Below are 26735 nucleotides of genomic sequence, written 5' to 3'. Positions count from 1 at the left end.
GCCTTCATCTCTTTAAAAAGAGAGAGAGAAAAAAAGGGGTGAGGGAAGGGAAAAGAAAGAAAAAGAAGCAGGGAGAGAGAACGGGTGCCGATGGATGCTGCCCGGCTCGGTTCAGCGCGGACCGAGCCGTGCCGAGCCGAGTCTTGCCGGCGGGGAAGCCTTGCATCACCGCCCCGGGCTCGGCTTCTCCCCGCCCTCTCTTTCGGGGAGGCTATTAATAGCATGACATCAGCCTGGGACTCGCCGCCAGAGTAAATACCAGCGCTGGCCGCTCGGCTATATAAGGGGGGGTGATGCAACCGAGGCGAGAGGCAGAGGAGCGGCGAGCGGCGGGAGCTGCTCTCCCGGAGGAGGCAGCAGCGGGGAGCGGACGGCCGCCGGGACGGCAGCGCTGCCGGGCGGGCGCGGAGCCCCTTCTCTCCGGCCGGGAACGCCGTGGCACAGGGAGGGAGGTAGGTGGGGAGCGGGAGCGGAGCCGCCGAGCCCCGCGGGCGCCTGTCCCGCCGCAGGGAGGAAAAGTTTCGCTGCCGCCGCCAAGCCCGGTCCGAGCCCCCGGTCCCGTCCCGGCTCTCACTCCCTTCGCTGCCCGGGCTGCCGCCAGATGTGTTTGCCGGGAGGGAGCCCGCCGAGCCCCGGCTCTCCCGGGCCGGTAGCGCCGCTCGGCACCGCGCGGTGGCGGCCTCGGCGGAGGAACAGGAACGGGACCGGGACCGGCGCCGGGAGCCGCGGGGATGCCAGAGTGTGGCGCGGCCCCACGGGCGGAGGAGGCACCGCCACCCGCAGGGTCCGGGGCTGGCGGGGCGATGGGAAGCCCAGCGCCGCCGCGGGTACCGCGATCTGTCACACCCCGAACCCGAGCCAGAGCTCTCGCTGTGAGCCGGGGCCAGGCGCTTTCCTTTCTGTCCCCGCGCCTTGACATGTAGAAGATCAGTTGCTGAACTGTTGCCTAATCAAGTCAGCCGTGACACAACAGCAGACTTGTTTCAGAGAACGAGTTCCTCCTGGAAATCGATTTACCCCCTCGTAACAGCATTTGAGAAGCTGTTACGGAGCTCGGGAATGATGCGGGATGTCAGAAAGCTTAAGGTCAACCAGCGTGCGCAGAGGTTGTGAACTGTAATTGCTCTTAATGCTAGTTAAGACTAACCTCAATGGTTATCGGGGTTTGTTGCATCAGCACCAGAGGAGAAGGAATTCATATGAAGAAATAAAACCCAGAGACATAGTCAGGCTAGGCACTTAATGCACAGTCTTCACTGCAAAGTCAGGCTTTGCAGTTAAGCAAACAGAAAAGACAGAACGTAAATATTAAACAAGAATATCCCTAAATAACAGAAACTCACAGCTAGGAAGAAAATCCTGACACTAACATACAGGCAGATGAGATCTGAGAGTTCTCTGGAGATAGAAAGAATCAGCAAAAGAACAAACAGTAAGTGGGGGGAGAGCAAATGAATCAAGTTGTTTGAATCTACCTGAATTGGGAGGGCACCATGAATAACAAAGCTGTTATTTCTGGAGAATTCCCAAACTGAGGATAAAGTAAGGAAGCATTAAGTCGCCCTGTGGACAAGCTGTGCCTTTATGGTGCAGCACTGTGAAGTGTTCAGCACTTCCAGTGGCGGTAACTTCAGAAGTGCCTGAAACAGCCTTGAGCCCAGCTCCATGTGCATGGTCTGACCAAATAAACGGAGGTCATGCCGGGCAGGCCCAGATGTAATTGCACTTTAAGGCTTGCTATTCTTATTCCTGCTGTTTCCCCAGCCTTTACAAACCCAGGGCAGATGAGACAGTGTCCTTGATGGCCTACAGACAGAGCTACTATTTGTACAAAAATTGGGGAAAAGGAAGGGCAACTTGCTGCAGTTCTTAAAATGGCAAAATCTAATTTTTCTTCTTGTAAAACACTTCTAAAAGCAGATTTGTTCCTCAAAAAATTGGCAAACATCTACTTTATTGTTATGAATAGGGAATCTATTCAGCTTACTGAGTAGCTTTGACACAGGGCTGATTATTTGTGTCACACTGACTCCTAATGATCCCAGTGGTAGATTGGAAGCTGACCCTATGAGGGGCTCTTCAGAAGCCCTGGCCCAAGGAAGAGCCCCAGGAACACAAACCAGTGGCAAAGAGCTCTGCTAAATGGTCCTCTGCTCACAGCAGGAACCCTTACGCAAGCCTCAGCCCCCTTGTAGGCCTTCCCTAAAGTCTGAGTAAATAGGAGATGCCTTTCAGGGTGTCTGGAAGGTCAGTGAGCTGTCCAGGCGGGAGAGCAGCACGTTTCTATGGTCAAGGACACCTTCCTCTCGCCACGGGCACATACTACTCCTTTTTCTTTCCTATACTAGTGAAAGGCAGATGGGAAGACATTAGAGCAGGGTTTTGGTGGTGCTCATGGTACACTAATACTAACTAGCAGAAATCCACAGTGAAGAAACGTTCAGGCACCAACCTTCCTGGTTTCCTCTGGTGCTATGGGCTGACCTTAACTAAAAGTTCACCTAAACTGAAAGGTAATTGAATAAACCACCAGAGCTTGAAAATTATTAGCCCAATGAATTCTTTTGTAGGCTGGACAAACAGTTTAACCATTAATTAAAGACTCCTGGGTTGATTGAGTTATACACAATTGGATGAAGCCATCACCGGCAGCCAGAGACTATTTAGTGAACGTAGCTGAAGTTTCTGCTAGCAGTGAGGGGTTTGGTGCCATCTGGAATTACCCTTTTTAAACGAGTTGAACAGTTGAATGCTGCTAAACGGTAGATAATGCTGGGAGGACTTCAGCTGGAAATTATAGGGCCATTTCTGACTTGTTGGAAAAGAGTAACTGTTAGCTTTCTGAGATTATAGGATTAAACCGTATCAGTACTTTAAATGTGACTCACGAGCAGGGGTTTTCTCGAGAGAACTACATAAATTTCCCAAGGTCTTTCTGAATAAGAAATTGTTCCAAATAATTTCCTCATCTTTAATAACCACGGGTGAAACCCCGGCCCCATTGAGGTCAACAGAAAAAGTCTTCTTGATTTCAGTGTGCTCAGGATTTTACCCCCAGACTCTGGGAAAGGTTCAGTTCATGGTGACTGGGTGAGGAAGACCCAGTGGCTACCAGCTGGCAATTCCAACTGTCCTTGGATTTTCACATTTACCCCCCTTAGCGATGAACCAGATTCTATTCTCAATTGCACCAGTGTGGATCTACAGTGTATTTTTAGATATCTCTGAGCAAAATCTATCTTCTTGTCAAGGCACGTGACCCCAAACATCCCTTGCTGGGTTACAGAAGTAGCGTACGTGGAACTGTGCAAATCAGGGTTGACCACGTGAAAGTTTAACTTACCCACGCTGCTACCCCAGGGCAACTCTTTGCTTACCTGCACGAAGTTAATTACAATTGACTTAGCTATAATTATTGGAGTTCTAATCAAGAGTAGATAACACATACTGTAATTACCCACACAGCTATTAAAAAAAAAAAACCCAAACCTAAACACCGAAGAAAGCTGGAAAACTGATGTGGTAAAATCCAATCTAACACAAGGCACTTTATAAATAAGGGCAGTAACGCCATATTTTTCCATATGGATTTGCACCTTTTGTCCCTTGGGCCACCAACAAAAAGGGCTCAGCTTCCTTCCAGACCTCAGATCTCTCCTTTTGCTGGGTGAGAGATGGTCTGTGCCATGCAGAGCTGCCTTGCTAGCTTGCCCGTGGCGTTTGGATGACTGACTACTGAGTTTTTCCTCTTTCTTTCTCAGTGGGGTCACCTCTTTTCACCAAGCACATAGGGGCCTCTCTCCCTCCAAAATTGGCTCAGAACTTCATAAGAATGGCTAAAAAGAGGGAAGTAGAGAGCACTGTTGAGTAGGTTCACTTTCTTAGGAAAAATACTAGAAACTGGGTTCCTCCGCAGGTGTCCATTTGCATAATTTCCCTGAAGTCGCTCCAGTCACGCTCTTTCATACGAGCAGAAGATCTGGCCATACATATTTAAGCATTTCAGACCTCTTGCTGAGGGTACATGAGGGCGGTTTCAGGTTTGACAAGAGCAAAGGAATGAAAGAAACGGCTTCACGTTCTTCGTGACTCAACCCCTCCAGCTCAGCCTTTGAAGCCCCTGAGCATGTATAGACTTTACCTTTGTGCCAGCTCTTATTAGTAACCATTTTTCAGGAGTTTATAACCAGATCTACAGCTCTGGATAAAACTAAGCACAATGATTTTGTGATAGATCCTGTCTTGGTTAGTAGACTTCAGTTTCCAGTAGAATTTGTTGATATTTGCCCAAATGTGACCGAGATCAAGGTGTGCTCTGTTCATCTGAAGCCGGAACATGTGGGGGTATAGTTCTGAGGAAGGAGATATTCTCAAGCTCTTTCTGTGCTAATAATAATGATAATATTATAAGTGTTTCCTTGCTTTCTGATTATTTTCCTTATTCTCTTCCTATTCACTTGATTCTCATTTGCCATATTACCCGTTTAAAACCTCACAGAATGTATACACACATACTACTTACATACATATACATACACACTATATTTTTTCAATATTAAGTTTCAGAAAGACCTAGAAATTGTGTGATGTGCTAATGCTATTATAATTTTCAAACACTAAGTTAACACAAAATAGAAGTTTTTACTAGTGACCGAATTCGTAACTGCTTGTCTGTAGCGAGAGAATAGGGTAGACAGGGAACTGGGACTGGAGCAGTTCAAGCAATGGGGTATTATTCATGGTATGAATTATTTTTGCCTTCCTAAAGTGGTTGAAAGATTATTATCTCTCTTTTTACCTTTCAGCAAAATGATGGTCCAACACTCAGGCCAGGTGTCTGCATTAGAAGTCAGCGCCTCCGCAATTGTTCCCACTTTGTCCCCCGCAGGGTCACTGGGGTTTGATGATTTCACAAATCTAACCCCACTGGTGAAAGAGGAGCTGAGGTTCACCATTCAGAATAAGCGTCAGTCGCACAGGATGTCTTCTACGTTGGACACAGTGACAGTTTCTGAAAGGCCAGTTGAAACATCAATCATGAAAACAGAGGTATCGCTCTTTAAATAGCATTTCAGTGGGAATGATTAACTCTCTAATAACGTTTCACTACAAGACCAGTAACTTAACTACAGACAACCCTCTCCATCGTACTTCATTCTTTTAAGCTGGCTGCTTGGCTTTCTGTCATGTGGTTCTGGGAAGCCCTCTGGTATTTCTCATTTCCATTGAGGCCTATAGTTGGGTATTTTGTTTCTGATTACGGACTAAGGGCAATGTTTTACAGTGATATGAGCAAGTACTAACCCAGTTTCCCTACTTACTTGTGGCTGAACTTGGAATAAATCACTGCTGAAGTTTCGGTTCACTGAGGACAGTCCAGTAGGACCCTTGTGGGCTAGACTAAAATAGGCACAGCCATGCTGTGCCCGTGATAAATTTTTACTCTAAGATAATAGTCTCTGTGAAAAACACTTCTCCTGTAACATGGAGAAATAGGTTAAGTTAGGAAAATATCTACACCTTTGTCTCAGCCTCCACAAGAAATAAACTGAACCTTGAAGGCATGTAATTCCCCTTTTTACTGCTGCCCTTAGTTTGCTGCCTCATTCATGACACATGCTCCACTCTGCTCCCCGTGCCCCTCACTCCTTTTGCTCCTCAGGGCATGGAGGAGAGGTGGAGGTGTGGGAGTCAGCCTGGGGAGATGCTCAGCAAGGTTCCTGAGCCCCACCAATTTAAAAGGAGCCGTCACATGGATCACAGCCATCCAGACCCCGCTCAGGTTTTCATTGACAATTCTAACAGTCACTGCTGCTTTACTGTGCCGCAAACGAGGTCAGAAGCACATTCTTGTATAACTCATGATGTGAGCACTAACACTATCCACATTGCTTTTAAAAGCGTGGAAGTTATCAAAACACAAGTCATGTACTTCTGACACTTCATGGATCGTGTGTATCTGTTTTTATGGGATAGTTTTCTCCTGAAGAGGATGAAAGAAAAAAGAGAAGAAGGGAAAGGAACAAAATTGCTGCTGCAAAGTGCCGAAACAAAAAGAAGGAGAAAACAGAATGTTTGCAGAAAGTAAGTGACTGGCTTGAGTTGTTCTTAGTCTGCAGTCCTGCCAGGATCCAAACACATAGCATGGGGTACCATCATAGTAGGAAATAGGAGAAGGATGTCACCCAAAACCCCGTAAAACCTTCAAGGTATTCGTTAAGAATAATGAACATGCTATATATTAAAACCAAACCTGGTTAAAACTGGGATCAAGTGAAGGCATGGTAGGGGTAAAGAGATTGTTGTTTTAGTGACCAGCCTTGTCTATGGGGACAATATTAGCTTGAAAGTGTACACTGACCACAGGAAGTAGTAAAATATCATTTCAGAGAAGATTCTTTGTGGAGACCCAGAGCATACAAATACCAACAAGTAATTTCCAACTTCTTTATGAAATGAGTGGCATAATAGCTTACCCCTTAATTCTCCATCCTAAGACCCCAGTTGTGTCTTGACCTGCTCTGCCATGACATGCAACTCTATTACAGCAGCAGCAGCAGCAGGCCTTATTCCTATATCTAGGGGTAAGGGAAAAAAAGGTTGCATCCTTAACTTTGTTAGCTTAACATGATTTTACAGACAGGTGACATGATGTTCTAGAGAGTTAGTAAGTGTAGATAGCTTGGGGACACTCTTTGACCCCCAAAATCACAGAACAATAACGCTCTGGATATCTGCCATTGTGAGCAACTACAGATCTGAATTTAGCTTTTCAACTTTCCTAAAGGCCAAAAGAGGTAGCTGTCAATCTGTTTCTTAGACTGCTATTGACTAGGAAACGTATAATAATTATAGGATGCTAAGAATGTGCAGTTTCTTTCTCTGTTAGCCATATGCTTTCCCACCAATAAAAGACTGCAACTATGAGATCAGCTACGAGATAAACATTGCGATTAACTATTTGAACTACTTGGTCTAATAGTTGTGTCTGTCCTTTGTGACCAGGAATCAGAAAAGCTGGAAACTATCAATGCAGAATTAAAAGCCCAGATCGAAGAGTTAAAGAACGAGAAGCAGCATTTGATATACATGTTAAATCTTCACAGGCCCACTTGTATAGTTCGGGCACAAAATGGAAGGACACCTGAAGATGAAAGGAATCTTTTTATTCAACAGATCAAAGAAGGCACATTACAAGGTTAAATGATATGGCAAATATGGAAGTATTTATAGTGGTTTTTAACAGCTACCAGAATCCATGGAGGATCTGACATAACGTGTAGGATTCTATTAGTAAAGAGCCTTTAGGAAGGGCAGATTGCTTTAAGCGGAAAGGATCATTTTGGCCTGACAGCGATTCTTCCCTTTGGAAGATCTGGTCTCGATCAAATTGAAGAGTCTTCTGCCTCAAATATAGGTTTTGCACCTGACATACTTGCTGTTCCTAGGAGCTACAGACAACAGCTTCAGAAGTTTTAGCTCTCTGCTAGTATACAGTATCTGCACTCACAACGTTTGTGCTAGAACACTATGACTTCCGAAGATGCACATGGTACAGACAGCTGTGCTGGATGGACACTCTTCCTCCTTGTTCCTAGTAAAGAAGGCGGACTGAGAGTATTTTCAGTTTCCAAGTTTCCAGGAGGATGGTTTCATGTACTGATGCATAATGTTGCATTCTAAACTAACACACACACACGCACACACACATACACACACACACACACACACACAAAGCTTTTAGTTCCAACTAAGCTTTGTAATTTCTTCTTCACAACACTTGTGTGGGTTTTTTCTGTGACTCATCTCAAAGACGGAATCTGAAGAGCCTCGTGGGTGTGACAAAGATGTTCCTTGCAAAATGTCCATACCTTGTATTTTAGGAGCTGGAACCCCACCTGCTGTCCTTTGGGGGCTACAGTTTTTCCTTGCACTGCTGAAGGGCAGCTTGTACCACCACTTGGTGAATTGGACCCACTGGAAAGACGAAACTAACTATGGAGGGATATTGCCGCAGGTTTTGCCTGAAGGAAGAACTGCAGGACTGAATCCCAGGCTCATAAATAATGAGGAGTTGAAAAAATAAGATAATCTAGGATCAAATCCTGCAAGCCTTAGTTCACGCTATTAACCCTCACTCACAGAAGAGATTCCATGGACTTCAGTGGGTCTGTTTACGAGGTAGTTCTTATAAGCATAAGAGCTTCAGAAAGCTTTTTCCATCCCGGCCAGGATTACTTCCTTCTGCCAGGTGATTGAGAGGGAAAAATTGATTGTAGCTACTTTTATTTTGTATTTGAGTGGCAACTAGAGCCAATCAAAAGTGTTACTTAAAACTTAAAGGAGGAAAGAGTTTTGATGTAGTGAATAACTGGTTTTGTTTTTCAATCAAATACTAACCTTGGATGTTTTTGAACTGGTAGAAGAGCTGCTGGACAAAACATTTGGAGCTACGAGTGTTTGAATTCTGATGTTTCTGTGAAATTCTGAGATTGTTTAATCCTATAAAATATATCCTTACAATTTTTTGTAAAAGAAAATATTATCCTTATTTATCATTATCATAATGGGTAGAGTTAATAAATACTGCGAGCAAGAGAAAACTGAAACCACAAGTGTTGTGCTGTCTTTTTACTTTTATCTCTTGGTGTTTAATATTATATATTCCTAAACTTCACCAGTTGTAGTTGAGTCACAGCTATTGAAAACACATATCCTTCATCTTTTCCACAGATGAGGCACTAAGTATCTTGAACCACTGGGTGCAGACATTATGCTTTCCAAAGTTCTGTACCTCCATCAGTGGTGTCTGGCTGTGCAATGGCACCATTTAAGCAAAGCAGACAATAAGAATGGAGCTTACAGTACATAATATTTTACACCAGTTATGCAGTGTCAAAACTGTGGTTTTGTTCTAAAGGCTAAGCTTAAAGACACCTTGGCCATAAGCTTTTTAACCTGCAAGTCCTGGATGAGGCTATCGGATATCATACCTGATCCTTATGTGATCGTTATATTCTGCAACAGAACTTTAGTACACTTTCCTAAGATCTGGATATATTGTAATGTCCTATATTGCATTTTAAACATATGTACTTCATGTATCTGAAAAGTTAATGTATTAAAGATGACATGCTAGGTCTGATTCTGTCCTGAAAATCCATTACATTTCCGTATGTTGGAAGGAGCTTCCATTGACTTCAGTGAGAGTTTTATTCACATCCTGTAAGCAGAGGTTGGAGCCTCTGCTGCAACATCTCTGGCTTAGAGGGCAAGTTACACAGGGAGTTGGGCCAGCTATTTATCAGACAACAGATACACATGAAGCTTGTTACAATAAACTTGTCAATGTTCATTGGTATTTGACTTCTGTAATGTGGAAATACAAAACCAAGGCACCATCCCAGTATTGTACGCCTTGACTTTGCCTTTCAGGCAAATACCAGCAGACAAAACTCTTTGCCTCCTATACTGTTATAAAGTGTTACCACAGAGACTAGAGTATAATGACAGAATTCATGTGTCTCCCTTAGGGAATCTGTATGGTTGCTTTTAACCATATCACTAGTGACGCAGGCGTCATGCTTTTGTTGCTTGATGTTATTTACTTAGCATCCCAAATGTTAATATGGTACCACTATAATTGTCAGAAGAAAATCTATTTTTGTTTCTTTGTATGTGCAGTCAGAGCTGCTTTCTAATGCTTTTGTATGTGTGTGTGCACGTGTGCTCCTGCACGCTGCTCTAGAAATGATGGTACTCAAGTTCCTTTGACTGTACCCTGGAAAAGCGTGTTTAAACAGCTAGACAGGAACAGTATGTTGCATGAGTTTTCTAAGAGTATACTTTATGCAGGACAAACCTTAAAATCAGTTTGTTTTCTATTCTCAAGTTTGTTTTGATACTTTAATAAAAAAGAATTAATATATATTTATTCATGTGTCATTTAATTAAAGTTTTAAGGTCCATGAGCACCAAGATATTAAAAAGCAAACACATTTTATGGGTTTAAAGGAAGGTATAAACCAAGTTTTGTTGTTACAAAGGTTGACCATGAATTCCTGGCTAATTTTTTTTCCTGTGGCTTAGGGCTTAAAGGACCAGAACTCAGACCTCCTGAGCCTCCCCTAAACTTACAGGCAGCCCGCTGATAGTTACTCCACCCTTCTGATTACCCGCTAGGTTTAACGGCTTTGCTGCTGTGAAGCTTCAATATTTATAGACTGCTTACTAGAGAAGTATAGCATGATTAGGGCTTTGTTTTTTTCCTCTCTGCGTTTGTGGAGAAACATGAACAAAATGTTCTATCGTGCCTTTCCAAACCTAAGCATTTACACCCAGACAGAAGTCCCTGTGTTTTCACAGCCAGTGATGTGGACAAAAACTTCTGGCTTCAATCCTTTGCAAGCAGTCCTAACTTGTAATACAGAGGTCAGATAGAAGGCCAGGAGCTCCAGGGACTGGGAAATCCATTGCACTATTGCAAAATCCAGTTTAAAATATCAGCTGGAAGGAAGATCTAGGCTACTACGAGCTTGGCAATGTTAAATGCTTACTTTCCTTCTCGGTACATCCAATTACAGATGCGTAGTCCCCATACATGTACTCACCCTTTCATGCATTGTCCTTCAGCTGCTGTCAAACTTCACTTTTGAATACCCGATTCACTTCTAAACTGGTAAATGTACGAACCATCTGCCTGGCCTCTTTTAGAAAACCTTAGCAACAAAGTCAGGGCTTTGACTTTATGAGCTAATCTCTTATAATATTTTCTCTAAATCACATGAGTTGAAACCATGAAACCACTGCTGGTCTCTTGTAGCCTATTCCTAACAGCATAATTGATATTCCTTGGAAAAAATAGTATGCTGTATCTCCTCCTTAGGTCATTTCAGATGTGAAATCTGTATGTATTTTCAAGCATACTGGGCTTTACGCTGTACATGGACAAGGAGCATCATCTACTTTTTTCTAGCTCTTTCCTTGATGTAAATGAATAAATAGCACTTACTGAAGGTAGATAGAGCCAATAATTTGTGCTAGGCTGGAAAGATTTAATGAAACTAACGGTAGCAAATTTCAATTACAGCAACTTTTCTACCCAGGCCCATTAGAATTTGAAGGTATTGATTAAGCAGATGGTTTTAAAAGCACCGATTCTTAGTTTTGCAAAGAAACTGGATGATTTATGGGTAATGAAAGTAAAACTGTATAGTAGTTCTGGTTAACAGCAAAAGGGCTTCGAAAACTACATCTGCTTCACCTTAAAATCATTCCTAAATCCAGAACGACAACTGTATCTCACATCCACTCTTCTGGTGGGATCCCCCTCGCCGCTTCCAGCAGAACATGAGCTAGGTACCACTCTCACTCACGCTGGCATTGCCATGTTTGCCCAGTGCCCCCAACTGGAAACGCTGAGAATCACATGATTAAAGAGTACGATCAAGTACTCGTTTGCTTTAGTACTTAGTAACGTTCTTCATTGCTTTAAAATGACACCAATAGTTTCATTTCTACAACACACAATTACTTTTTAATGTGTAGTTAAAAAAAACGTCGTCACTATCTCAAATCCTGTTATTTAAAGGCCATTTTGTTGTGGGACAATCTGAGTCAGAACTGCTGACTTCAGGGATAAAAATAGCAATTCACTAATTTTGAATGCTATGAGATCTTCGAAGCCACCACAGTTAAAAGAGAATACACTGGAGTCTATTCTTGATACAGCATCAGTTCTGGTTGTGTATCTTTACTATTGCTGACAATGATGCGCAAACCAGGAAAGCCCCAAATAAAACCCCATAAAACAAACCACCCGAATGATTTTTAGACCCCAAGTGTAGTAGAGCTGACACTCAGAGAAACTGTTACACCTTGGAAATAAATAAATAGAAAATGGAAACAAGAAGCTGGAATGCTTTATTTCTTCTTTTGTGTATTTAGCAACTTCCTATTTGTAGGCTCCCCCTGAAGTTATGAGTGCACCATCATGCCCACTTAGGCAGTGATTATGCCCACGCAGCAAATAGTAGTGTAGCATAGCAATACTTACATATAAGCTAACTTAGCACTAGTATACCCCAGTGATGACAGCAAGAAACTCAGTACAGGCTAATTGATGTCACTGAGAGGGTGACCTCTCCTTGCAGGCAGAGGACAGGCTGCTACTGGCATCTGAGGTAGCTCATTTAAAGCCAGCTTGGGTATCATCGAGTTCCGCAGGTTAGCCTATGTCACGTAGCTGCCTGCATTCCCAACTAAATGGGTCCACCATGCGGACCAAAGGTCCACCCAGCCCAGCTCTCTTCCTACAGCAGTGGTCAAAAGCAGCTGTCCAAGGAAGAACAAGAACAGGGCCAGTATGCTTCCTCTGGGGGCTTTCGCACACCCTGACTATTTTCAGCTCGTGAGTCACAAGCTTGACATGATTCCTTTAGGTAGTAGCTTTCCATAGAGCTTTCTCTCAAGTATTTGACCAGCATCTGCAGAAATTTTTAGTGGCAACTTCCATAGGGCTATCACCATTGAAAAGAAGAACAGTTTGCTATTGATCCTCTTCCCCATAACTCTGCTTGACAGCCCTTCATTCTTGAACTGAGTGAACACCTACCCATCCTCTCTATGCCACATGACTTTATACTTTGCTGTGCTGTTTCTTTTTCAGGATAAAGAGTCACAGCCTATCCAATCACTGTTTCATTTCTCATAGCCATTTTACAACCTTGATCACTCCAATTACCCATTTTTTTTCTGGGAAAAATTTGGCTATTCCAGAAGTTTAAGATTAAGGGACCATAATTTTACGTACAGTATTCAAGGTGTTGTAGGATCACAGAAAAGTTTGTGTTGGAAGGGACCTTTAAAGCTCATCTAGTCCAACCCCCTTGCAATGAGCAGGGACATCTTCAACTAGATCAGGTTGCCAAGCCATGGATTAATACAGTGGGATCCTGATGCTCGCTCTCCCTTTCCTTCTAACTCCAGAAATTAGGATTGCATTTTTGATGACTGCCAAGCATTAACCTTGACACAACACAAACTATCCATCATAACCCCCAAATCTCCCTCCTAAGCGGTAACAATAAACTCAAGCCCAGCATTTCATGTATAGCACCAGTATTGATATGCATTACCTTGTGTTTACTTGCATCGAATTTTTCTGCCATTTTCATTTCTAAACTGTACATAGAGAATCCTAATGCAAATCTTCTGAAATTGCCCTTCTCCTTCCCATCTGGAATAATTTTATACCATCACAACTTTCTGACTACACTCTTCACCCTCTTACCAGATCATTTACGAAGATGCTGATCTGTGCAGGTCCCAGTGTAGGTTCCTTTGTAACTCCACTGGATGACCTGCCCCCACTAAGACTGTTCATTTACTACTCCTTCTTTTCTACCTTTTAATCAAGTCTTTATGCATGCTTATGCATTTTCTCTATTCATAGCTATTCGGTTTCTTCAAACATAATCTTTGGTGAGGGAATGTACTGAAATGGCTTTAGAAGTGAATCTCCATGATCCAAATATCTCAACTCTCTAAGAGAACCCCAGATGTGTCTGTAAGCCTGAATTTCATTTCACAAAAGCCACACTGACTCTCTTCAACGAGGCTGTATTTACCTAGATACTTACTTTATCTTTGTTCCCATTAACTTGCCTGTCAGATTACAAGCCTACAGTTCCTTGGATGCTCCCGGAACCTTTTATAAAGGTTGGTGACACACTTGTCACACTCCAGTCCTCAGATACCAAAGAAGATGAAGTCAAAGTGACAGTGAGAGAGTTACATGGTATTTTTAGTATTTCAACAATTTCCTCTTTGGATTCGTTTGATCTTTCTGGTGAAAACTCAATTGGGCAGTGTTCAAGGCCAGGTTGGGCAAAGCCGTGGGTGACATGGTCTAGGGTGAGGCGTCCCTGCACATAGCACGGGGTTAGAACTAGACGATCTTAGGGTTCTTTCCAACCCAAACCATTCTATGATTCTCTGCTGGTTTACTTGCCTTTGCCCCGTCCTGAAGAGGCTTCTGGCTAAGGAATGACCTCTTCCTTCAGCTTCTCAGCTCTTCAAGTGGTCTCTTTGTATCCTGAACACCAGCTGGCACTACAGTCTCTAATGGCTTGATCATTACTAACCTACCTGAAGGATGATTTCCCATTTATTTCAGTTCTTTTAGCTACTCTATTCCCTCAGCTTGCCTCTGACAGGCTTCTTCTGCCTTTAGTTCTACCTCCTGAACGACCCCTCTAACAGGGTCTTCATCATCCTCACTCACATTTGGAACTCCTCACATCTGTTGGCTACTCCAAGCTTTTCTGTGGCATTAAGAAGTGTCAAAGAGGTACACATCTAGTTGCCAGATTTTAATCTCTTCCATGCTGTGCGACTTAAACCCTCAGTAGAAACCTATTTTTTAAGTAATTATTAATATTATGCTACTTTATAATTGAGAAGAATAGTGTCATGACGCTTTTCCTTTTCAAAAGGCTTCGAAAGGAAGGTATCAGTTGTTATCCCTGTCTTTCAGATGGAGAAATCAAACATGAAAACCACCCAATGACTGATCCCAATTGAAGTGCCATTCTTTCATCCCAAGCAAAATGAAACCCCTTATCTTTGAAGGCTGCCTCTGTGTGAACCTTTGCAAGACTTGGTCAAAGCTGTGCTGAGTCACTGGGAAGCTATGGAACCAAAAGGTAAATTTTACTGCCATGTGATTACCACTTACACCCACGTAACGTTGTCCAAACCACCTGCAGTGAACAGCACTCCACTCAAACTCAGGAATAGTTTAGTTGTGGGTTTGGGTTAGTTTGGCCTGTTTTGGTTTCTTTTGCTTGCCATTTGGGGCTTTAAGTGGTTTGGTTTTGTTAGGGGTTTTTTTCTTTGCACTTTCTGCCTTTCACAGCAATAGTGCCAGCATGTGTGGACACAGTCCATGAGTCAAATATACACTGAAAGGTAAAAGAAACCCCTGAGGAACACAAATACAACTTCAGTCACCTGGGTTACAGCAGAGTTACAGGCTGCTTTGGAATGTAAGGGGAAAAGATAGCATTTGGCAAGTTTACCTAACTCCAAAGGATCTATTTGATATGCAGAATTACCCCCAAGTGGAACTAGAGTAGCTCAGAGTTTTCCTGGACATCCAGAAGACACTTTTCTGTGACAGAAGAGCACGTGTGCTATGGATGCCTTTATGCAAACAGATACTGGAGTAAAAATTCCCAACCCAGTGACTATTGCATGGTTAAGAGTTGAGATCAGAACAAGAGAAGTCACTTGAAAAAAAAAAACGAGTATACAAGAGTCCCTCTAAAGAATAGTGTGCAGGAACCTTTCCTTGGCTAAAACAGGGATCCTTCCTTGCCTGGCTTGGATAAACGTAGCCCTCTGATGCTGGCATGGTGAGAACTTTCCCTTGTCTTAATCTACTACAACCATCGAAACTGAATGACACAGGGCTTGTAACTCTCACATTTGTAGCCAATTCCTGTGGTTTTATCATACATTCTTGAAGCCCCAGATCTGAAATACACATGACGGGGCAAGATCCTCATTCCCCAATGACTGTAGGGAAAGCCTTCAAACTATTACTTGCATATAAGCAGTTCAAAACTCAAGAGAAAATACATCTAGTGCATTAGACTGATAGCATTCCCTGCCCATGGCAGGGGGTTTGGAACTGGATGATCTTAAGGTCCTTTCCAACCCTAACTGTTCTATAAGTCTATGATTTAGAAATGAATGTTGTGGACTGCTTGCTTGTGCATGGAGGGGGGTCTTTTTTAAACAGGACTTTTGGATGTTGGGCTTGGCCACACCACATGGCCCTGCTGACATCAAAACCATCAACGGAAGAGAAAGAGTGACTAAAGAAACCAGTTATCAGTGCTAGCTCTGAAAGCTTAGCAATATTAGATTCAACCTCAAAATTAATGGCAAGAAAAAGGAAAGATTCATTAGAAACCCCATGTGCCTTCCATGTAACCCCATGCCCCTCTGCACTAAGCAAAAAGCAGCAAGAAGCGCTCTGGTTTACATTTATCCGAGTTTCTTCAAAGTATTTTTGACCCTCCTACCCTCTGTGCACTGACCCTTCCCTTCCTATCTTTCTAGAAGTCATTACTCAAGAGAACAGAATGTTACAAAGCTGGTTTAGAGCACACAGTAATAGTTCCCTGAAAGAAAAAGGAAACTATTCTGCAGGAAGCTAGAACAAATATTAAATTGCACAAATACTCATTCAAAAGCAGGAAATGCCATTGTTGAGAGTGCAAGTAGAAGTTCAACTCTGCTATCTTACACATGAAGGATGAAATAGCTCCTAGTTTGCGACTAATTGTTTCCAGATAGGATGGTACCTCGCATTTGTCCTCTGCATCTGCAGTAACTTGCACCATTCTGTGTGCAAGGCAAGCAGAATCTTTTAAGAGATGTCTGCCCACAATGCACAACAGATGTAGGATTCTTACTCTCCTGTACATGAGTTCAGACAGTCTCATTTAGGGGCTATTTACTGAAGAAACCACAGTCACCAACTCAAACAGATATCCACCCACATAGGATTCAAACAACTTTGCAACAGGCTGCAATACACCTAGCACAAAGGCGGCACAGAACCGATAACCGTAGTGTAAATGTGTCTGAATTATACTTACTTTGGGAAAATGGATGTTTTGATTTCATTCAGCACAACAGCTAATGTCTTTTTTTGCAAGGTGTGAAAAAATAGTCTTCAGCACAGACAGGAATTCCATAAAAAACATTTGATAGTGGTCGTAAGAACCTTACTTAGGCCAGAATAGGTCACTGTGGCAGAAACCATAGATGAGGAAAAAGCAACAATAAACTAAAAGAACCGTGCGTTCTTTGCAAGGAAGCAGATGTAGCTCCTCAAGTCCTCCTGGAGACTGCAACCGCAGCAGCAAAAGCAGCTAGCACAAGGTCAGATTATGACTACTTCTAGCACCATCTCTAGAATGAGGTAAAAAACAAGAGCTGGCACTGCTCAGCAGTAAACTTCACGTACCTACGTAGAGGAGACCTTCACGTGCAGACCATCAGCTCCTCACCCTCCCACCCTGATGTAGGAACTGCAGATTCCTTTCACTTTGTCACTGAATCCAGAGCTTTACAAGCTACAGGCACCCATTCCCAGAGTGCGTCTGGCAACCAAAGGTGTTCATCTCAGACAAGAGAGTATCCAGCCTCACAAAACCCACCTGGGGAAAGAACTGACTCAAAGGACAAGTGTTTTCTGAGATAGAGACATGGAGAGAGTAGCTACAAGCCTACATTTGCTGCAGGCGTCAGCGTACCAAAGGCCATGTCTTGCATGGCAGAAGCCCCTGTGCAATGAAAAGAACATAGAAGAGATTCACACGATTGCAAAGGAAACGGTAAGGGGATATGGTAACGGCAACGGGCAGGGGGATAGATGGGAATCAGGCTCTGGTTTGGTTTCTCATCTTCTTCTCCACTAGAAACTCCAGCCTAAGGACTACAGCATATAGGACACATTTAAATTCCAGACTAACAGTACTTTCCATAGACAACAATTTGTGCATCAGAGAAGGACACAGGCACAGCTACAGGTTGGACAGAGAAGAGAGTCAGAGCAGTCTGCGGAGAAGGACTTGGGGGTGTTGGTTGATGAGAAACAGCATGAGCCAGCGGTGTGTGCTTGAGCCCAAAAACCACCCATGTCCTGGGCTGCATCACCAGCACCGTGACCAGCAGGTCAAAGGAGGTGATCCTGCCCCTCTGCTCTGCTCTCGTGAGACCCCACTTGCAGCACTGGGTGCAGTGCTGGTGTCCCCAACATAAGAAGGACACAGAGCTGTTGGAGCAAGTGCAGAGGAGGCCATGAGGATGACCAGGGGCTGCAGCACCTCCCATATGGGGAGAGGCTGAGAACACTGGGGCTGCTCAGCCTGGAGAAGAGAAGCTGCGTGGAGACCTCAGAGCAGCTTCCAGTGTCTGAAGGGGGCTACAAGGATGCTGGAGAGGGACTCTTCATCAGGGACTACAGCAATAGGACAAGGGGTGATGGGTTCAAACTGAAACAGGGCAAGTTCAGGTTAGATCTAAGGCAGAAGTTCTTCCCTGTGAGGGTGCTGAGGCACTGGCACAGGGTGCCCAGAGAAGCCGTGGCTGCCCCATCCCTGGCAGTGCTCAGGGCCAGGCTGGACACAGGGGCTTGGAGCAACTTGACTAGTGGAAGGTGTCCCTGCCTGTGGCAGAGGGTTGGGACTGGATGAGCTTTAAGGTCCTTTCCAACTGTAATCATTCTATGGCCTATGAAGGGTGTGTGTGGTCAGAATGAATCCCACCTTAGATCCTGATGGTCAGACATCATGTCAGGCATGCAAATTCCCACTCGGAGCATACTGCTACAGCTAGGAGTCTGTGCCACCACACAGAGTGAAGGATTCATCACCTGCATCTGATGTTTGTGCTTGCCCAGCTGAATGGAAAATTAGGGTTAGGCAGCAGAGTTAGAATTATGGTGACATTAATGGTACTTAAATCCTTTGGGGATTTAAGTGCCATTAAGGTGCTTTACTTCTTGAACTAAAATTCAGTCATTAAAAGAGTATTTCTAAGTATGGATAAGCACATGCATTAGTAAGGGAGCAGAAGGTAATGCCCAGTTTCCTTTAAAATGAATTCTGTGTAAAACACTCCGTGAATGTTTTTAGGTCACCCTGGTAACACAACCAACATTACCATAGTAGCATCTTATATGGAAAGACAGATCACTCCAACTCATGAAAAGGTAATTCTACTTCTCTGACTCATGGTAATAAATCCACGCTTGTGGAATGCAATGGACAGTCACCAACCATCCTGAGCTCCCAATGATGTCAGGCTCGCTGGCTATTCACCGTGTGTAAATATGAAAAAGAAGGAAAAACCCCACAGTAAATGTCACATTAAATTTATAAACCCCCGGTGTTCAGTCTGTTCTGAGCCATTAGCAGAGAAGTGACTGCCAGAGGCGCGACACACCAGAATGAATAACACTTGTAAAAGATACAGCTATTAAATGTGTATATGCCTTCGAGAGTCATTTTAGCCATGTCAAAATAACCTCAGTGATTACTGGTGTGTGTAGATTTTACAAGACCTGGGGCTGGCAGAGGACTCTGTGGTTCTTGTTCTGTACCGCACCGCACGTATGATCTGGACTGATTTTCAGAGGGAGGTCTCTTTTTGGACCCTTCCAGGCTTTTACTTACTAACAGTGGAGCAAGCTCCATTCAGAAGCAGGGTAGGCATATGCAGCTTCAAAAACCTTATGGGTCAAATCAACCAGTGACCAAATAGTGGCAAAAACTACAATCCTAGTGTCCAAGAAAAGCAAATCATTGGCTTCAGTGGTTATTCTTCAGAGTATGTAAGAGGAGAGTCAACTTAGAGATAATACAAACTGTCCATAGATAGGTACAGAGTAACCTACACAGATTTAACATGTACTGGCTTGTAGCATGAGTACACTAGTACCCGCCTTATGGCGGAAAGCGGTGATGGCAGTAGCAGCCTCAGGAGCAAACACACTGACAATGGGTTATAAGTTGCGCTCATTCTATGTGTACACCCACTTAGCAGGTCAGCTGCAGCTTTAAACTGAAGTACACAAGTACTGTTCATCCCAGGAGCATCACAAAACTACTGCAGCAGGGAAAGGTGAGGGCCAAGAGGTAAATAAAACACATCTTTTGTGGTCTGTCTTTCTGGATGAGCTAACTTGGGTGGGTTTTACCCAGTAAAGGGTAAAGGAAGTTAGCAAACCCCCTCCAGTCCCTACCTCTCTACTCAAAGCACAAACCACCCGTGCACCTATCAACTGATGCTCTTTTCTGCAGCTCAACCCAGTGTGTAACCAGTTCCTTCCAACCCAACCACACTTCCTGGTGCTGTTGAGCTCAGTGTGTGCTCCATTGCTTCTGCAGCGAGGCCAAGTGTGTTGTTAATGGCAAGTATTCTGAAAGCACCTAATGCCCAGCCTGTGGCGGCATGAATAAGCAACAGGAGAGTCCAATCTTAAACAGCTCTCCCCAAACACATAGGGTGTCTTCCCACACATTCTCCTCTTAAGCTTCTCCATTACGCTTGTTTTGCAACGCTTTCCAGTGCTGAATTAGCTCAAGGTACTGCGTTTTAATCACAAACTTCACTTTTAGGAATAATTTACACACAACGAGAAACTTACACCATGATTTGAGTCCTTGTTAAACTTTTCTCTATTGCATACATTGCAATATATGCTGTTTAGAAACCACACATGAATCTGTGGCTTTCTTAAGCCACCAAAGAGCAGGCAAACACAAAGTAATGGGCCATTCCTGGAAGTGCTAAAATCTGCCTAGGAAGAGAGACAGGCAGGGCACAAGAAGTCATTTCAGTTCCTGATTTAAGAGTGGGGACGAGGGAGGTTTGGTCACAAAGTGGTTTCTTTATTGTCAATGGATGGGAAGCCCAGCCCCATGAAGCTTGCTGGGAAATCCACAGCACTCCTCATTCAGTGGAATGTTGGGTTTTTAAGAGTGAAAACTGGCTTGGTTTTAAATAGAAAAAATTCCTTACTAAAAGAAGTACCACTCAGGAGCTGAAGAACGCGTTCCAAACTTCTGGCCCTAAAAACCCCATTCCTATTGTTTTACAATGCCAGCTTTAATTTTCAGTGAACTCAGGACTCCACATAACTGTTCACACCAGACATGGGCAAACAAACCGCATTAACACAAGGCTTCACAAGGAGCAAGCAGCACACCGAGCTCGAGGGCAGCTTCTCAAGCCTTGGAATGGACCAAAACCTTCCTATTACCTCATCTTTCATCATTCTGCTATGAAACAAACCAAGGCAACGTTATGCCCTTCAGCCTTTCACATAAATCCTTCCCAGTGTGGACTCTAAGCTGGAGAGCCTGTGGTTTAGTTCATCTCCCAGAGGTAGGTGCAATTTTCTTGCTAATGTATATCGGAAACATTCTCCCACCCATAAGTTCTTAGATGGCTACGCAGGCAGCTGGAGAGCCAAAGCCATGGACTGAACAGTCAATTCATTGACTAGTTTGTGTTGGAAAGGGTCTTAAAGCTCATCCAGCTCCAACCCCTGCCACGGGCAGGGACCCCTTCCACTGGAGCAGCTTGCTCCAAGCCCCTGTGTCCCTGTGTCCAACCTGGCCTTGAACACTGCCAGGGATGGGGCAGCCACAGCTTCTCTGGGCACCCTGTGCCAGTGCCTCAGCACCCTCCCAGGGAAGAGCTTCTGCCTAAGAGCTCATCTCAGTCTCCCCTCGGGCAGGTTAAAGCCATTCCCCTTGGCCTGTCCCTCCATTCCTTGTCCAAAGCCCCTCTCCAGGTTTCCTGCAGCCCCTTTAGGCACTGGAGCTGCTCTCAGGTCTCCCCTTCAGGAGCCTTCTCTTGTCCAGGCTGACTCAGCCCAGCTCTCTCAGCCTGGCTCCAGAGCAGAGTTGCTCCAGCCCTCACAGCATCTCCGTGGCCTCCTCTGGGCTCGCTCCAACAGCTCCACGTCCCTCTTGTGCTGTTGCCCCGGAGCTGGATCAGGGCTGCCGGGGGGGGGGGTGCCTCACAGTGTTCACTTGTGCCTAAGGTCCTGTGGGACTATTTAAGGTAGAGGAGGATGCATTCACCTGCTTTTCAGAGAGGAACAGAGGCAAAATAAGAGGAAAAAAACCCATAAAATTAGAGAAAAAGTTTCAGGGTCCACTCAGGAATTGACATTCCCAGAAGGCGCTTCTGAGAGAGAACTTCCCTGAAACAGCCTCATTCTGATGAATCACAGATCAGAAAAAGACAGCTTCTTGCATCAGTTTTGACTTCCTTAGGGAAAACAGTCCCCATTTACAGGAAAAGATAATTAAAGGGAATATGAGGGACTATGGAAAACCAGAGGAATCTGGAATTTGTTCTTTTCACAGGCAGCAGGAACGCTGAAGGATTCTGCCCCTTGTAACACAGACCTCAGCACAAGTTAAACCGATGGCTGATTGCAATGAACAACAAAAAGCAAAAGGCAATGCTTGCAATCTAATCTTTCACCGGTCTTCTAATGAGAAGCTTGGTTCTGGTGCATAACTTGATTGCTCAAACCCAGCAATGCCTACCTCATATGGAGACCTTTGAATTCACATACACACATAGCACTTCGACTGCTCCAGCCCGAGTTGCAAGCATGCTATGAGTAGCGCAATGCTGAATCACACAGCTGTGGGGTATTTCATTTCTAGTAAGGATAGTGAGAAATAAGACAGAACCCAAACATGGGGTTTCTATACACCGACTCCTTCTATGAAAGGTGGTATTTCCAGGATGTGTTTCTCAATCAACAGTCCGCTCCTGTGAGCGGCTCAAAGGCAGTAGCCAGAGAGCTGATAGCTGGAGAACAGGCAACACCAAGAAGTGAAACAAGCTTTCAAATGCACTTTACGCGCAGCAGCTCCATTCCTTCTCCCCCCCCCCGACGGAGGACAGCACGTTGACACTCAGTATCGGAGCGTAACCAGCCTTTCAGTTTCCGCTCCCGTCCTCCAAACAGCAAGCCCAGTTCTTTGGAACATTACACGTTTTACTTCTTGGATTAACGCAGCACTGTGTCAGTAAATGACAAGTACGCGTGCAAAGGAGGACGCAGTTACAGTGCATGCCTTGTACGAGATCTTGATGTATTTCTTGCATTAAGCTATGGGTATCTTCCATCATCTTGATCCGATTCGAGTATTCTAGTTAATTTGAGACAGCACTGCATGCACGGAATTTGGGTCTTTAATGCTAAGCCAACACCGAGCAGATGCTCAGCCTAGTCCCACCGAGGCTGCTGGAATTCCTCCTGGAATGACGCTTATTCTCTCCTAACAGCGTTGGGTTTGGCTGCTCGCAGCAGATAATTAAAGCTCGGCACATTCCCAGAGGTCACAAACGGAGCCGGGAAGCGCTTCATAACCTTTGTCTGTGGACAAGAACCGCGCTATCCTGCCCAGGCCCCGCAGCACAGCCCCCCCAGCCCTCGCTGCCGGGGCACCCCGAAACCCCGCGCTCCAGCCGGAGCACCTTCACTTTCCGCTGCCCGGCGGGGCCGCTAGGGCGCGCTGTGGCTCCGAGCGGGCCCCTCCGACGGCACCGGGGCGGGGAGCGGCCGGCGGTGTGGGTCCCTCCTCGCCGGGGCCGGGCTCGCAGCCCGCACCGGATCCAGCCGGGATGAGGCTCTGCGGGAGGGCGGGTGTCGGCGCGTGGAGCCCACGCGAGCTGCGCGTAACTTCCAGGCACGGCGGGGCCGCGCGCAGGGATTTCCCCTCGCTCGGATCCCGTCAATGGGAGTCCTGACCTTGCGAGTGTGTCTGCAGGGAGAGCGCCTGCCCGCGGCTTAGGCACCGTGGGTCCTGGCTAACAGAATACAGGCACAGAACGGTTTGGGTTGGAAGGGGACCTAAAGCTCATCCAGTTCCAACCCCCTCCCCACGGGCAGGGACACCTTCCACTAGAGCAGCTTGCTCCAAGCCCCTGTGTCCAACCTGGCCTTGAGCACTGCCAGGGATGGGGCAGCCACAGCTTCTCTGGGCACCCTGTGCCAGCGCCTCAGCACCCTCACAGGGAAGAGCTTCTGCCTTAGATCTAACCTGAACTTGCCCTCTTTCAGTTTGAACCCATCTCTCCTTGTCCAAGCAATATGGCCATTAGGATTTTCTGACAGCTTTCAGGTATAGCCCAGGGAGCTGCCTTTACTAGAGCAGAACATAAAGATGACAGCAATGACGAGCAGAGAAATGCCTATGCCCACTGAGCCTCTTCCACTGCCTGAGTAAAATACCAAAGCCTTTTGTGTGATACCCAGCATTACAAATCACAACCATGCACTGCCATATGCAAACACTGAATGAAAGCAGCAGACCAGAGTTACAGACACCTATCAAAGAGCCCTGAGCCAACACCTTCGATGTGCATCCTCAGAGCACTCACAGAAGCACCAACTCTGATCCCCAAAACGGATGCCTGTCTTAGCAAACACTGACTTCCATGGCACAAGCGGATTGCGGCACATCAATCTTGAAGTCTCGTAGCTGAAAACTCTGTGCCATCGCACAGTTTCCCTGCCAACAGTGCTCCAGTGTAGCCCTGAACAGCCAGCTCTACTGCTCAGCAGGGCTAACTATCCCACCCTGTCGGTTCACCTGTGTGGCTTCCTACACAGAGTCATTTCACCTATTGCACACTGCATTGTGTCGATGCGCTTGGGTTTGTACACGTGCTCAGAGAGCAAACGTGAGCAGTGGTTTAAAAGGAAGCAACTCTGCAGAGTGTACAATTAATCACATAAGTTCTCTGGAGCCAGTTTAGACAGGGAGGCAGCTCAAAGAATAGTTTGATCATCAGCAGAGAGAAATAATCTGCTCTGCTATAGAACTGGTGACTTCTGGCAAGAAGGTGGGAATTCTCTTTTAAATAGCCTTATGGTAAAGCTGTCAGTATTTTGCTCTTGAAGCTACTTGTCCAGTCAGTAGTAGCCAACACTTCATTCACTGCTTCTTCATTCAGTGGCTGCAGTGCCTATCCCTGCACATCACAGACACAAACCTCGAATCCTGCCTCATTGCTTGGGAACCACTGTTCTGTACATCACATTTTGGCCACTAGCGTACATTATGCAATTCCTACGGTAATAAAAACTGCATGGGGAAGCTACAGGAAACACTCTGTTCCAAAAAACCACATTCCATTTCACCAGTGATGACAAACCTGTCTACAGGGGGAACTGATGGATGGACTGCCTGTCCTACGCGATTCATGGGATGCAAATGCACTTAACATGTTGTGCTTACACTACTGCAAAGGCTACTTTAAGGTTTGGCAACACCAAAAACAACGATAAAGAGTACATTACTGCACAGTAAACCAGTAGTGCTGTAGCAAGGATCAAGGTAGAGGTGAAAATGATTTATCACTTAATGCCTGCTGTTGAAGGCATGAATTTCTTTAAAATAAAGACAGGAATGACACCCAAAGGATTACTAAATACCCAAGAAGATACTACTAGAAATACTAAGTCCATATAAAAAAAGAAGTCATCATTCTAATCACAGAAACACTCCAAAATCAGCCATGAATTCTTGCAGTGATTTCTCTGCCGTGTTTATTCCCAAAGGAGAGTGGAGGAGGAGAGGAATCTTTATTGCATCTGAATCAATGAAATTCCAGAGAAGTTATGACCATTCAGAACATAGTTCTAAGTAACCAGCTTGTCTCCTCTATCTACATGAAAGCAGCCAATTCAGGAAATGAGGCATTGCAATTGCCTATTAATGTCCAAGCTTTCAGCGTGTTAAAGCATGCTAACAAGCCATCTGAGCTATATCTGCAGCTATCAAATGGCAGATAATCTGTCCTGTTTATGGATACAAACGTCGGATGCCAACTGAGGGTGAAGGGGCTCATGACACAGTGTCCAGTAGCAAGCATGACTTACCAGGTCAAGGCATTCCCTTGCCTTTACTTCTGTCTCTCTGCCCCAGCAAGCCCCCCTCATTCAACTGCACTATTCCTGCTGCTTGTTGAGCCATTCTGTGAACAAGATCAGGCAATGACACTCAGAAAAGGCTCTTTCTTTCATATAAGACTGCTTTTCTGGTCAATTACTCACTGGGTTTAATATGCTGCCCATAAGCATTGTGCTGGCACCACAGGGAGCATGGGAGCAACAAGGAAAAAGGGAAGGGGTGAGCATGGAATAAACCTGCTTTAGATGGTATTGCCACACAGAAAGCTGTATGCGCATCTACTCTCTCAACCAAAGCGCTTTCACACGTTACATCCATACACCTTGAAAACATACTCAAGCAATGCTAATATAGCATGAAATCCTGGCCTAGGAGGACTTCAGAGACAGCCAAAGCTCGCTTTTTCCTCTGGATGCTTGAAGCCTTCGTCCTTTCCTTTCATCTCTCCCCACTCTGAGCAGGAACCGAACACCTCGGTTGAAGCCCCAGTAGAGAGGCAGCCCCTGATGACAAATCCCAGTGACTTGGGAATGGGAAGGAGCAGGTTTCACTCCGGCACTTATCACAGATTTAAAACCAAAACTCCCCACACTTTGACTCCTCCAGTACTAAAACACAAACAAGTGTCCTGCAGTGTCTTACCTTAAAGCATCAGGGGCCTTTCAAAGGAGCCAAGATACCTGGGTGAGAACTGAAGCAGGTTAAGCAGAGGTATGGCCCCTTTCTATCAGTTCTGGCAACCAATGGCAGAGGAGCAGAGCAGCAGCAAAACCTGTGGCTGCTACGTTTACCAGGGCCAGTTTATCAATGCTCTTACCCAGCTGGAATGTACCCACATGAAACCCCTACAGAAATCACTTGTAAATTGGATGTCCTCCACACCCCTTTTAAAAGCCCTTTGCATTCCCCAAATGGCATAACGGTGGGGGATAGGGAGAGAACCAGGTGAGATGTTTTATCGTATTCAGTTGTTGGCTCTCGGTTTGAAATCACCAAGGCAACTCACCAAGTGTTTGGCAACATATGCAGCTGCTTACAGTTTCCCATCAGATTTAATGGAAATACAGACTGCAACATGCAACTTCAGAACCTGACTATGGATCCATGCGCATGAAGCCCTTGTGGGCAGCATCAGCACATGGCTAAATGAGAATATATGAATTTACTAACGCTTTACAATGCTGAAACAGTAATGCAAGTCTTGGT

The 26735-nt window shown here is 45.0% G+C and overlaps 1 protein-coding gene and 1 long non-coding RNA gene across 3 annotated transcripts; one reads left to right on the top strand and one right to left on the bottom strand.

Moving 5' to 3' along the window:
* The first annotated feature begins 286 nt into the window (after window positions 1-286).
* Window positions 287-9934, top strand: ATF3 (activating transcription factor 3). 2 transcript variants are annotated; one of them, XM_057397062.1, is made up of 4 exons: window positions 287-452; window positions 4889-5049; window positions 5977-6084; window positions 7006-9934. In XM_057397062.1, exons 2-4 carry the CDS (start codon window positions 4981-4983, stop codon window positions 7201-7203), a joined length of 375 nt encoding a protein of 124 aa, XP_057253045.1. In that variant the 5' UTR covers window positions 287-452; window positions 4889-4980; the 3' UTR covers window positions 7204-9934. The 2 variants fall into 2 exon arrangements, with proteins under 2 accessions (XP_057253045.1, XP_057253044.1); XM_057397061.1 differs by having other exon boundaries at window positions 298-452; window positions 4806-5049.
* Window positions 2637-26372, bottom strand: LOC130592621 (uncharacterized). The gene is made up of 3 exons (XR_008970598.1): window positions 26172-26372; window positions 4799-5011; window positions 2637-2812 (listed from the first exon to the last, which is right to left on the bottom strand). It is a non-coding gene; the product is annotated as an uncharacterized LOC130592621 (long non-coding RNA).
* Between the last annotated feature and the right edge of the window lie 363 nt (window positions 26373-26735).

The sequence above is a fragment of the Pezoporus wallicus genome, unplaced genomic scaffold, assembly GCF_028554395.1.
Source record: "Pezoporus wallicus isolate ANWC-B61680 ecotype Strahan unplaced genomic scaffold, APGP_CSIRO_Pwel_v1 contig_14703, whole genome shotgun sequence".
In the NCBI taxonomy this organism is placed as follows: domain Eukaryota; kingdom Metazoa; phylum Chordata; class Aves; order Psittaciformes; family Psittacidae; genus Pezoporus; species Pezoporus wallicus.
This window is presented reverse-complemented; position numbering and strand designations above follow the sequence as displayed.

Bases quoted from the DNA above. Each gene is read 5' to 3' on its own strand.
- ATF3 (XM_057397061.1), top strand. From the start codon at position 4,810: ATGATGGTCCAACACTCAGGCCAGGTGTCTGCATTAGAAGTCAGCGCC. The intron at 5,050-5,976 runs GTATCGCTCTTT...TTTATGGGATAG, and splicing joins CATCAATCATGAAAACAGAG to TTTTCTCCTGAAGAGGATGA. The intron at 6,085-7,005 runs GTAAGTGACTGG...CTTTGTGACCAG, and splicing joins AAACAGAATGTTTGCAGAAA to GAATCAGAAAAGCTGGAAAC.